Source organism: Dysidea avara, chromosome 2 (genome assembly GCF_963678975.1).
Source record: "Dysidea avara chromosome 2, odDysAvar1.4, whole genome shotgun sequence".
In the NCBI taxonomy this organism is placed as follows: domain Eukaryota; kingdom Metazoa; phylum Porifera; class Demospongiae; order Dictyoceratida; family Dysideidae; genus Dysidea; species Dysidea avara.
In genome coordinates this window covers 39,854,198-39,867,615 of record NC_089273.1, presented here as the reverse complement: position 1 = coordinate 39,867,615, position 13,418 = coordinate 39,854,198, and the positions used below count along the sequence as shown (strand labels likewise).

General features: G+C 39.5%; 1 protein-coding gene across 18 annotated transcripts; it reads right to left on the bottom strand.

The window, feature by feature from the left end:
- Positions 1–1,619: 1,619 nt before the first annotated feature.
- On the bottom strand, positions 1,620–11,838 carry LOC136247304 (probable E3 ubiquitin-protein ligase HERC1). Of its 18 annotated transcripts, none has more exons than XM_066038921.1 (25): positions 11,621–11,838; positions 9,468–9,644; positions 9,380–9,418; positions 9,147–9,221; positions 9,020–9,097; positions 8,757–8,969; positions 8,377–8,706; positions 8,140–8,319; positions 7,208–7,316; positions 6,620–6,857; positions 5,528–5,790; positions 4,842–4,948; positions 4,502–4,711; positions 4,140–4,451; positions 3,969–4,084; positions 3,430–3,917; positions 3,356–3,383; positions 3,173–3,308; positions 2,916–3,104; positions 2,809–2,862; positions 2,686–2,755; positions 2,049–2,203; positions 1,923–2,001; positions 1,821–1,868; positions 1,620–1,764 (listed from the first exon to the last, which is right to left on the bottom strand). In XM_066038921.1, exons 8-13 carry the CDS (start codon positions 8,173–8,175, stop codon positions 4,622–4,624), a joined length of 843 nt encoding a protein of 280 aa, XP_065894993.1. In that variant the 5' UTR covers positions 8,176–8,319; positions 8,377–8,706; positions 8,757–8,969; positions 9,020–9,097; positions 9,147–9,221; positions 9,380–9,418; positions 9,468–9,644; positions 11,621–11,838; the 3' UTR covers positions 1,620–1,764; positions 1,821–1,868; positions 1,923–2,001; positions 2,049–2,203; positions 2,686–2,755; positions 2,809–2,862; positions 2,916–3,104; positions 3,173–3,308; positions 3,356–3,383; positions 3,430–3,917; positions 3,969–4,084; positions 4,140–4,451; positions 4,502–4,621. The 18 variants fall into 18 exon arrangements, with proteins under 18 accessions (XP_065894993.1, XP_065894995.1, XP_065894990.1 ...); XM_066038923.1 differs by having other exon boundaries at positions 2,809–2,859; XM_066038918.1 differs by having other exon boundaries at positions 2,686–2,862; positions 3,150–3,308.
- Positions 11,839–13,418: the final 1,580 nt, after the last annotated feature.

The following is a 13,418-nucleotide window of genomic DNA, read 5'->3' as shown; positions in this document are numbered from 1 at the left end:
AAAAATAGGGCATGTGGGCACATGAATTTTGCCTACGTTTTCAAACTTCCAACACTCTTCGTGCCACCATTCTATGGCAATGCAATTTTCAGCTCTTAGTAAGCATTTAATTGGCTTTATGATACAAGTTGCAGAATGAAAATATTCTGTTCCAGTACTGCAATATTACTTGTAGTGTGACAGGGTGTAGTTTGTTCCCACATTCTCTGTTTTCGCAGGCCCGGTCACATTTAGACACCACAAGGGCACCATAAACTGACTATACATGGAACACTATGAAGTGAACATATTCTAACCTGACTGTTGAAGCAACTCTATTCCAATTTCACTACGGGTCTCCTTCAAATTCAGTTTCTTTAATAAAGATTCATTGATTGTGTTGGTAAAGCATAACTGTTCTGCTAACTAGAGAAAATACAGGTATATAATAGTTATACCATGGCTGTGAGAGATTTTGCTGATATATACATCCAAGCATGAAGGATGAGGGTACCTTTCCATCATTCAATTATTACCACATAGAAAGAATCAAAGGATAGAGTTTTATGCAGGTATCTTTCCACCATATATGCATCCTATTATTTATACTTACAAAGCATAAAACTTTAGCACTTGGCGCGCTGCGCGCTCCAAACGCTAAAGTTTTATGCTTTGTAGTTTTGGAAAATTGGATTTCGCCAAATCCAATTTCCAAGTTCAGCTGTTAAACTGAATGGCCTGCCTTTTGTGGCCTCCAAGCGTTAATTGTTCCACTAATCGAAGCCATTAAGTGTAGCAGATTACACTGCTCTCAGTGGCGAATGTTTCTATACACCATCACGATCTTTTAACAGTAGCCCACTATAGCCATAGGCCCTCTATAATCCATTGTATAGCTAGTTACCCTCATCTACACAAGAGCTAATAGGGCCTCCACTCACATGACAGTAGCAATCAATCCATCTTTTAGGTAATGAGAGTTCATGGGGCTTCCCTTGTACATGTAGCTATATGTCACAGGCTTTGCAGAGTAAAGCTAGCTAGCTTGATATGCTAGCTATAGGCATCAGCATAACTTGTACAACATCTCCTATTCAGCCTCCAGACAACAGGCCCCAGAGGGGATCCCAGAACAGTCAGTGTTGAGTCATTGTAAACATCATTCTGACCAAACCTTATAATCAGTGGCCCATCTAGGGGATGGGGGACACTTCCTTCCCTTTTTCTTCCATAAAAAAATTCACAAAAGATCGATATACTCTAATAGAGCAGTCAGTAAAAGATTGTAGTAAAGGATTGTAGTATTCTTATCTATGGTCACACTGTGTAATCATCAATATCATAGACAGTAACTATGTCACTATCAAGTACTCCAGATATCCACACTTTTTGTTTCTTACTTACTGTCAATGGTTTGATTTATTTTACAGGCTGGATTTGTTGCCGTTGCCACAGTTCCCAAGCGCAATGTGTTACAGTGCTGGACAGCTGGAAATACCACCAATCAAACAAGCTAAGGCCACCAGACTCAAGTGACATAGGCGAGATCAATATCAAGACCCTATATAACCCCTCAAGCACATCAGGTCATAAGATAGTAACATACAACGAGCATGCACGTGTTTAGAACATCCACAAGCTTACGAATATCAAATTAATACCATTATCAACACATTCAACATAATACAGTGTTATTCCAGTCCAGAAATATATGAGATGTCGATCATCCTGGACTTAATCCCCCCCACAGTACGAGGAGATTATTACATCATCTTCAATACATACCTAATAAAGATGGAAATAAGGTGATCCCTGCAATGTACAGAGAACATGCATCCTACTTTGTTTAAAAAGTTGCCTAAGGGTCACAATTGCAATGTGTCACCAGGCTAACAAAAATCAAAGGATGCATAGAACGACAGATTTTGTTAACAAATGCTTACCCCTTCATTGAAGTTTTGGAATGGTTCCAATATATCTCTGTTGATATGAAACATTTCTGGCTAACGCTGCACCCTGTAGCTATGGGAACACGCAACATGTTTTGTTCTAAATGATGCTCAACTTACTGCATCCACAAAGTACAGTCCTGGTTAAGTTGTAAGACACATGCCCTCCTTAAGTATACTCGTTCAGTTCTAAGACTTGTCAGGTCCCGTACACTGGGACGTTCACGCAATGCTGACATTGGTAAGTGGATTCCTACAGACTTTATGAAGTTCAACTACAGAAAAGTAACAAAACACATGTACAGGTGGTCTCTACATTAAAAGGATCAAGGTCCTTGAAAGTACTGCCGTATTCTTCTTTCAAACAAATCTTACTTGGCATAAACCGGTAAGCCCCACTAGGAATCAAATCTAGGGGAACTACTTGAATGTTTGGTACAATTAATTAATTCACAATTCAAAGTGACTGCTTTATTAGAGTAGATTGCACAGGGTGCACATAACTGTAGTTAATGTAAGGATATTATGGAGATATAGTGATCAGGATGCAGAGGTATATTATAAAGCGAATTCCATGAAATTTTTGCGACCAGATTCCAGTCCACCTTTTGTGAAGTTAAACCAAAAATAGTGACACACCACTACTACTAGTAATAAGCATACACTGAATATTTTTTGGTATATAAACTTGTTCCACCACTGCTCCCTAATATATAATAGTATACTCCATTCATGTACAAACAAATCGTACACTTACATTCAGAAAGTCCACTCCTGCAGCACCATGATGGGTTACACTGTCCTTCATTGTGATCACTGGGCGCCTACTGGAAGTAGTCAGTCCACTGAATTATCTTATGCACAGATCATCATGGCAAACCATCTAATTGTTAGTCTGTTTCCTACTGCAGCTGCCGCTGCTGCTGGGCGCCTACTGGAAGTAGTCAGTCCACTGAATTATCTTATGCACAGATCATCATGGCAAACCTTCTCATTGTTAGTCTGTTTCCTACTGCCGCTGCCGCTGCTGCTGCTGCTGCTACTGCTGCTGCTGTTCTCTCTCCCTCTGGGCAACTCGGTTCGCCTTCTGTTGTGCCCTCCACTCAGCAACTGGCACTTGCCCTGGTAGGTTTGGGCAGTACCAGTTCCCATAATACTGGGTGTGCCCACTATGCACTAAAATAGAACAATCAGGACATATAATGTCTAGTTTGTAATTACCACTCAAAGGCTGGTGGCATTACCTGCAATCATGTTGTTTATGCTTTTTGTGTTGGCGTGGTGGAGGAAGAGGTCCCTCCAGTCCAGCAGCAGCAGCTTCTTCCATCCTTCTCTTCAGTGCTCGCTTACGGTGCCAAATGGCGGTATGACACACAGTTCCTAAAACATGACATACACAAAATTGACGTACACAAGGTTTAACATACCTGTCTCCACTTTCTGTTCTTGGAATCCCTGCAAATTATACAATAATTGTTATGACTATACTACTAAGGATTACCAGCTCGCTGCTTGTGTGTCACTGTTAGTGGGGCTGCCAATTCCTGTGGTACTACTGTGCACTGGACCCGAGAACCCACATGAGTACCAGTGCCGGCAACAGCTCTGATCCTAGCCTGTCCAGATGTGTCATCCGGCTCGGAGAATTGATGGTGTGGTGCTGGAGGGGCAGGAGGGGAAGGTGGCTGGTTATTTGCTGGAAGATTCTCCTGTGCACAGAGTGGTGGAGCTACCACCTCTAGACCCTGCATTCTAGCCAGGATCTCCTTCCTCCTCTCCTTGTTCTTGTACCATTTTTGCTATCAATAAAACAATCAAAACTTCAGCCTTATCGAATAGAGTGAGTAACCAAAGTGGTCTGATTAATAGCATACAATGCAAGGTTGGTCCCCTCCAGCAGGTCTAGGGAATTGTACAGCCGAGCCCGGATGGCAGTGTAATCCTGCAAAATTAGTTTCCATTTGGACAGGTAGGCTCTTTTCTGTCCGCCTACATGGAATGTGTCAGTACAGTATAACAATATTATATTCATGACCATACCGGCACCGCTGGTCCTTGTTGACACATTATGCCTAGTGCACAGTAGTAAGCAGATTGCTTCCACAACACGGCTCTTTAATGGAGATAATGGCACAGAGACTCCAGCGAGAATGCATCTGTGGTAACACATACTAGAGTATCGTTTACTACCACTTAAGTACGTCAGTATACCTCCTCATTTGCTCTGTGGTCGTGTGACCTGTCCTCTTCTGACCACAGAAGTGACCCCTCAAATTCAGTGGCTGAGACTTAAGGAGCACTTCTGTAGCCCTCTTATCATAAGGATCCAGGTCATCCCAGAGAGCCTTGATCTTCTGGACCTCTTCATTTGATACAGTTGTGCCTCTTGCACATCGAAACACTGGCAGCTCTACCCCACCCTTCTTGATGTTTCCTGTTACAGTATACAGGGCCACGCTTGGAGGATCCTGAATACACGGGATGTGCTTCTTCTCCTCATTCCAGATGGGGACATTCTGTTTACTGAATGAAGTACACAAAATGAACTTTGGATAAATCAGGGATACATGTACCTGAAAACAGGAACACCGAGTGAATCAGTTGCAGGGGTAAACTGCAGCAGCAAAGCCTCTATGTTCTTGAAGGTCTCGTCTGCTCCACGAGTCCTTCTCTGGCAGTGTCTTGACAACTCATTAGTTGTGATGGCCTTCTGTATGGCACTCATGGAAGGAGTGCTCACGCCTTGTTGTTGCAGACACCCCCTCTTGGTAAACAGACACCCCCTAGGTAAATAACACCATCTTACATTACATTGGCCCATGTCAAGTCAGTCCCCAACATTGCTAAGGTGCACTTCATACCTCCATAAAAGGTCTTGCCCAAACCCACCAAGCACACAATTCACCACTTTACCTGTGCCTCCACTTCAACTGACAATCTGTTGGATTTGGTAACCAATAGTTCACCTAGCAACTGAATTGACAGTATGATGGTCTTCTTGGTAACTTTACTGAGAGTGTCTGGAATAAGAACAGGTAACCAACAATAATCACCAAACAGTAAGTACAGTGCGAACCTGCTCAACAGGTTTGTGTGTTCATAGATATAGCAGTAGGCACCGGCCTATTATGCCCGAAATTTTACCTATTATGCTTTTGAGCATTGCTCAAAAATTAAGCCTATTATGCTCAAAATTATGCTTTCGAAATCAAAATTATGCTCTAGAAGTGACTGTTTTATTAGAGTATATCAGCCTTTCCTGACTGCTCTATTAGAGTAAGTGACTGCTCTATTAGAGTATCTCGATCTTATTTCTGCAAAGTGTGAATAACCAACAAAGAAATGGTTTAATAAGTTGTATTACGTGTTTTTGATTATAAAATGCACTAATAATACTATTGGCAGTGAATATTTGCTTTCTTTCAGGCGTGCGTATTGCGCATTTAATTAATTTTTCAAACATCGTCCCTATTATGCTGGCATTATGCTTGATGCTTTTGGCCACCTATTATGCTTTAAATTATACCGGCATAATCGGCCGGTGCCTATATAGCAGAAACTTTAATAACTACAAAATATACTCAGATCATACAACACACCTTGACAACTACTGGTAGCTATACTCTTGAAGTGCATGAACCATTTCTTGATGTCAGCAAACTCCATCAGTCCAGGGAAATTTGAGAAAAGCATTTTAAGGAAAAGCATAAAACCTAATAGCTCCACCAATCGCTTGTCTCTGGCAGCGGCCGTCTCCTCTTCAAGCTGACTGGAGTGTGAAAGGATGTTGAGTTGATGGTATAGAGCAGCTAGTAGAAACTGGATTACTTCAGTTGTTGACTTCAACACATCAAGTCTTTCCCTGTAATATGGAACAAGTGTTGAAAAGCAGCTCTGCAGCCCGACACTTCTTCAAGCTCTTGTAAAGGAGCTTGACCATAAGCACAAGCACTTGAAGCATGCCAATGCATTACAGTGTTAACTCCAAGTGTTGTAGTGCTTGCCTAGTGGGTGCATGTGGGGCTGCACAAACACCATTACTATCGATGACTTTCTATACCATATTTTTATAAGGAAGTACAGTAGAAGGTCATAAAACCTATCATCTACTGTTTTATAGTGCAACGAAATTATCTGATTGTTGTGGTATTCACGTACTGCTTTTATATGAACATTTCCTTTGTGAGATAAGTGGATTTAAACTTTGAACCCGGGTAGAAATGATACTTCAATTATGCAAACGTTCTGGAACCAGAACTCTTAAAAATCTGAAATAGTGTGTAAAAAGCATAAATATCTTAATAAAACAATTACTTGCTCTAATGTATATATAGAACCTTCAACTACTCTAATAGAACAATCATTTTGGAGTTCGGCTGGACGGAATTCTGGATAACTGCAATTACACTGTACGTGGAAATAATCGTTTGAGTCCTACAATGTACAGGCAGGTGTATATATTCATCAATCAGATGGCTACCACTTAGCATACAATAACACACTTGTCAAATTGCAGTACAAGTCTCATGTCAGGAACACTATACGACATTCACTGGGTATTGATGCTACAAGTTCTTAAGGCACACACATGCACACACAACACACTACACTATACCATAAATGCACACAAACTACACTTCGTGAAGGCACCAAAAAGACATAGTCACACTATAACAATTTATTTCACTGACCCAGTTCTCACAGCAATAAGTTGCAGCAGTTGAGAACAGCTGAGGACCACTCTCTCGTTGAGCACATATTTGTTCTTTTCGTCATCATTAGCTGCCACCAATTGAGCCTGCTGGCTAGACAGGAGGTTGCCTAGACACCGTAAAATTCCAGAGTTGATGAACAGCTGAAGGTCAGTTGGCTCATGAAAAAACGATAACTGAGATAACCCCAATAGAAGGTACTTGTTGTTTATAGCTCCTGGAAAAAAAGAACGCAATTGTGCTTTACACCAGGTGAGGCAAAGTTATAGCATAGAGGCTTTGCACTTTTAGCTGCTTTTGAGGCTTATCTAATATTGCAGGGATGTTCCCACAATGGTTAGCAGTAGTTAGCTATGACTAGCACTCAGAAAAAAATAGCCACTACCTCACCTGTCAAGCTTAAGGACCCACACATTTTATCCTACACTCTTGTCTCTTATAACCGCCACTATTCTAAAGCTAGGTACATCCCTGTTATTGCATCCTAGCATAATGTGGACAGTTTGTTTCACTGCATACACACATAACACAAACAACACACGGGTCACACAGGAAACAATTCCATACCAAACTTAGAGCCATCCTTTAACCAGCAGTTGATGACATACTGGAACACATCTTCAAATGTCACCTTGATCTCTCGCTGTACCTGGCTAGATGCAGCCTTCACATATTCCTGTTGAATTACATGACACTCACAGACACACAACATGCACCCCTGCTATCATAGGCACAGTTATACAGAATAAGCTAAAGCCAAATAAGATAACTCTTACAATTTAGGGTAACAATGCTTATGTTCATTGCATGGATCGTTGCTAATCTGCCTGTCTGATTACCTTGGTAATATGCATAATAGACGGTCCCTCAGTACAGGTAAACCAGTTTTAGTCACAGTGCTCCCAATAAGAATTCTTAACTGACAAGACAAAATGTCCTGATAAATCCAAACTTGTCCACACATACTTACACTTTGTACAGACACAAGTGGTCTATTACTCTACCTGTAGTAGGCATCTCTGATGGCAGTCCCTTAGGTGTACTGAGGATAGCATTCTTTAGGCACTACTAAAGGGGTTTCTGTACACCAGAGGGGTTGGCATTTGGTACACTCCCTTTGGTGGCTTGAATATTTAATCTCTTAGACAGCTATTATTGGTATGGTGAACAGTCAACTAAATATGCACACCCTGGGCTTATTATGTCCTGCCAAATACAATTATTGGCTATTTTGTCCAGAAATAGTCCATTGCTGGTTGGCAGGAGTACTATAGTCATGCAATCATCAAGTGAGCAGTTTGTATAGGGGGCTGAATGCCATGAAAATTAATACAGAAATTAAATCAGCTATATGCACAGGGAAAACTGTCACCTGTTTGTGTAAAGGCCACCTTTCTATTAAGTCCAGTCTTAAATCTCCTAATTAAGTTCACACATTCTATAGCAACCAACTAAATCTTAACCCAGTACAGACAGGTTTCACTGTTCAATTTACTTACCATTATCATCATCATCCTCGTCATCTTTAAAATCATCCAAATTCTCCAGTGCTGCCTTGATCTCCTTGGCTTGCACAGTCTTGCTATATCGTATTATGATGCTGACATATTTTTCCAGTTGTCTTCAAACAATGATGATGATTTTTCTATGTTGCAAATCATATCCATCTCATGGGTAATCTATAAAAGGCAGTGAAAAGATAAAAGCTATATACATCAAAAAATTATTTTACTTACATGTGGGATTTTCTTAAGTACTTTATACACTTCTAAAATATCCTTGACAGGCACCTCGGAGCTTGTGATCCACTCCCTTCTGTACAGGAATGTTCTTGACATCAATTGCTTGACGTTGGAATTGCCTGCTGGTTTGCCTAATGCTAACTCTTGTCTCAATAGCTCCATGTTCCTTTTATGAGTATGATCATCTTCTCGTTCTCCTTGCAGAGATGGATATGAATGTTGTCTGTGTTCTTCCACTTTAGGTTTGTTAGGCTTAGTTTCTTATCCTGCTGGTTTTCGATTAACGTTTTGACATCTCACATAAATGTATTGGGACCAAGATTGCTATTACAGAAACACTTAATAAAACAAAGACAATATGCGTTTACACTTACATATTCCTTTAGAAAAGGAAACTTTCTTATAAGGGCTTTAGCAACATGGTCACAATCACTAGTGGTTGCACGCGTCCCAGTTGTTAACATCATTGTAGCCAGCACCCTGACTATGTATTTCCTATCATCTGGATAAAAAATTTTGTTTCGTAGGTTCTCCTCAGTAGTGTCTCTGAACACCGGTAGTATAAATGGGTCAGGCAGTTTGCATACCTATACATTTATATAACAAAAATTACTCAACAGTAAAACAAAATACTTACTTTACTAGGTAAATGTCTGTCAATCTTGCTCTGTGAACAACTACTAGATTTCTGTGAAGAACTACATGATGGTGACAGCTACAGAGAGGAAAGTCTACATTTCAGTAATACAAACTAAGAAAATTACCATAGGTGTGTCTGTATCTGACTGATAAGACAATTGCTCACTCCTCGGGCTGGCACTTGCTTCAGTGCTTAACAGCTGAAAAATGGCAAACATGCACGTATAGAATAACTGCCTTTCACCTGATACTAACTATAAAAGCCTTATTAAACCTGACTTAGGGAATTGTGCTAAGCATGCAGGTACCCTTTGGTCCACCTTCAGACAATTAAGGTTTGTCACAACTTTTCACTTACCATAGGCAAACCAGTAGGTGGCACACTTGACTCTTTAGGCTAAACCAAAAAGGCAATAAAAACATTGAATGGAGATATGGTTGTTTACCTCATTATAATGCATCATATCAATGGCAGTCTTAATAGCACGGTAAACTTTAATGCGTTGGCGATATGTTGGCAAAATGTCCTTAAGCAACAGCGGTACCGAATCATGCACATGTCACTGCCTGAAAGTGAGAGTCACAGTTGAATATTAAGCACTTCATAGCACCAAAATGACCTGCTAAAATAACAAGTACCATGCTGAATTAGCACAAAGGTTGATGCTACAGTTACATAGAAAGTGTAAACTAACCACTGTTTAGTGATTTTAGCACTTGTATAGTAACAATTACATTTCAAGGAGGTTGTTAAATCAACATAATGTGTGCTAATATAACTACCCAGTTTTAACAGTGTATATCACAATTTATGTGTAAGCCATTTGTTCACTCTAGATACAGATCAATATCTCACATAATAGATACACGTGCTTAAGCTCACAAAATTGTACTTGCACATTCCATGCAGGCTTATTGCCATACAATAATGTAAACCCCCGAAAATTGGAAGTAACCTATGACAGTCCCAGTAGCCTCTGTACAGAAAAGCAACACATCTTGATTACCAGGATACTGTTTTTATCCTAATGTTCTATTCATTAAAGTGGTCGCTAATATTTGAAATGGATTACCACATGCTAGCATTTGACCGTAAAATAAAGGTTGAGACAGTAAAATGATCCTTTCCAACATGTCATAGAGATGAAATTTAACACTTCTGGCCCTCTTCGACATGTTGGAATTAACTTTCAAACCAGCAGACAGCAAAAGTTGGCAAACGGATACAAGGGTTTGGTCTATATTCACACCTTTGAAGAAATTTCTCCTTATTTTTTATGTACTGTACATGTAATAATGACAGTTCAAAGACAACGAAATATTTTCAAGCAAAGTAAAGCCAAAACAGTTATATTAGTAGTTATATTAGTAGAACTGAAGGGGTCTGGAAAACTTCTCATGGTCACTGTTTTGAAAAAAAAAACAAAAAAACTTTAATTAATCTCTAGTAAAAAGCCAGTTTGATTGTACATAATGGGAGTCAGAAAACAAGCTGATCAGACTTATATACGGTCTCCATATTCTGAAAGTGATGCGTGTATAAACACTAGCCACTCTTCTCCGCTTCCATCTTTTAAACAACCAAAAGCATCAACAATTGGATAACATGCTTGCATTTCATAAAATTTAAGTGTATCTTAGCCTACACTTGAATAACCAATTGAGTTACCATTGAAAAAAAATGTATTAAGGAATTAAAAAAAGGACATGTACTTGAGACCAATTCCTCCTGGTTGCATTAAAGTTGCAGTGGGGTACATCAAACCTGGAATCAGGCCACCCCTACAATCAACATTCTGATGATGAAAAGTACCGTGGCAAGCTGGTCAATTTACTGTATAGCCACTGAGCATATACTGAATGCTATGTATTATGGCATATACCTATGTGATACTACGCTACACAACACACTTAACAAAGCCTACGACAGCCAATAGCCACTGTACTACGACCTCTGACTGAGGTCAAAGCGACAGGTCAAAGGACAAGGCCGATTTTACAAAAACAAAGGTCAACCTGTTTACTCAGCACAGTAAAAGCTTGGTGAGTAGTAGCAAACAAAAATGTAGTATAAATTTATGGAATAAAGTCAAAAGTTAAGGCAAATTTGCGTCAATGGTCAAAATCGAAAATCAATCTTGACCGGCTTTGGCTGCAGTCGCAGATCGTAGTACAAAGGCTATTGAAGTGACACTCCCTCGAGTGAACCAGCATTGGAATGCCTATGCACCACAGGCAAGTCTAGTCTGGTACATCGCAGACCCTATCAGCAGGGCGCTTATCGATTGGAAGCGCCCTAATCTCCAATCGATAAGCGCCCTGCTGATAGGGTCTGCGATGTACCAGACTAAGGCAAGTCCTCTTGGGGCAGGACTAGTAACACACAGGAGATTGTACTGTTGAAGGTGTAGGCAGCTGAAGTCCCACCTGGTTACCCATTCCTTTTGACAGAACTGTATTAAAGAGCTATAGTGAAATCCTTAGGAATTTTTTTCTTTATTCCACTGGCTCAATGATATTAGCAAGTATGCCCGACCCCAAGTGCATGGCTTACTACTACCGTGAACACATAGGATGCGTAAATGAACAAGAAACTTACCAAAAATGCCTAAATCCATCTACCGTTTGCTTCTGACCTCGTATCATGTTTAACGCACACTTCTGAAGCGCACTTGGTGACGGACACACAGCCAAACTACAGCTACCTTAACCATCGCCGTTTTTGTACGAATCTTAAACCTTTGTGGATAAGTGACAAATGGTTTATTCTTGCAGACTACATCAATTGAACAAGCTCGAACAAGCGTACACATTCCTTATAAGCGCCCGTTAACTATAAAAATATTTCTTCCAAGTACTACACATTCAAGGCTAGATTTCTCATTCACGCCAACTTAAAAGTATAAGAAAATCGCTGCATGGCTCTACCACACATAGTTCTATTTCATAAAGAGAGCTCAGATTCATAGCTGATTTGGATCCAGCTATTTGCATGTTTGAAATTTTGCTTTCGTCAACTATGTTATGCTACTTAACTACATAACGGAATAATCAACAACTATAGGTTTTTATAGGATAAATTTCCTTCATTGTCTGAACAGTTCTGACAAAAAAATTGAGGCTTTTCAACAATGGCACCATGATATACCAGAACACGCAAGTATTAATAGTGTGTCAGCAATTAGGACACGCTTATTTTTCGGTCCTTTTCACTTCAAACAATTTTAAGCTTTGTTGGCCACATATGATCTCAGTTTGGAAATAATAGCATTAGTCATCTTGGAGGATTTAGCAAAATCGTACTTTTTAAAGTATGTATTTTTAAAATTTATATCTCTGGTCAGTAATCATGCTTCAACACAAAAAGTGACGTGTGTCATGAAGAAACACCATTGTATAAACTGACCAAATTTAATGCGATTTGATGCACTGCTTCTGCCACAAACAATGCACCTTTTTGTGCTTGATAAGAAACCTTTTGTGTTTAATAATAAGCCACACCTCCAATAAATTTTATGACTGTGGGCATCATTACCATGACATAAGCAAACATAATTTTAATAATTTAAAATAAATAGCTTAACATGTAAGCATGTATGCAATGAAACGACTGAGCACAGAAAACAGCTTAGAACTTGACCAAGGCTACGCCCCCAGGCAATTATTCGGTGGTAAATGATAAATGGACATCATATTGGTGTAATGGTATAGGTAGCTTACTTACAAACAGTTTCAGGTATGTAGAACAATGCCAAAAGTTACCTGTACCAATCATGTGAACATCACCATAAAATCAAGCAGAGAGATATAGGCCTATAACTCTATGGACTAGTATGCATACATTATTTCTCAACTTTTATGCGCACATATAGATCAGCAAGTACGTTATGGCATTGTTCTACATACCTGAAACTGTTTGTAAGTAGACTACCTATACCATTACACCAATATGATGTCCATTTATCACCGAATAATTGCCTGGGGGTGTAGCCTTGGTCAAGTTCTAAGCTGTTTTCTGTGCTCAGTCGTTTCATTGCATACATGCTTACATGTTAAGCTATTTATTTTAAATTATTAAAATTATGTTTGCTTATGTCATGGTAATGATTCCCACAGTCATAAAATTTATTGGGGGTGTGGCTTATTATTAAACACAAAAGGTTTATTATCAAGCACAAAAAGGTGCATTGTGTGTGGCAGAAGCACTGCATCAAATCGCATTAAATTTGGTCAGTTTATACAATGGTGTTTCTTCATGACACACGTCACTTTTTGTGTTGAAGCATGATTACTGACCAGAGATATAAATTTTAAAAATACATACTTAAAAAGTACGATTTTGCTAAATCCTCCAAGATGACTAATGCTATTATTTCCAAACTGAGATCATATGTGGC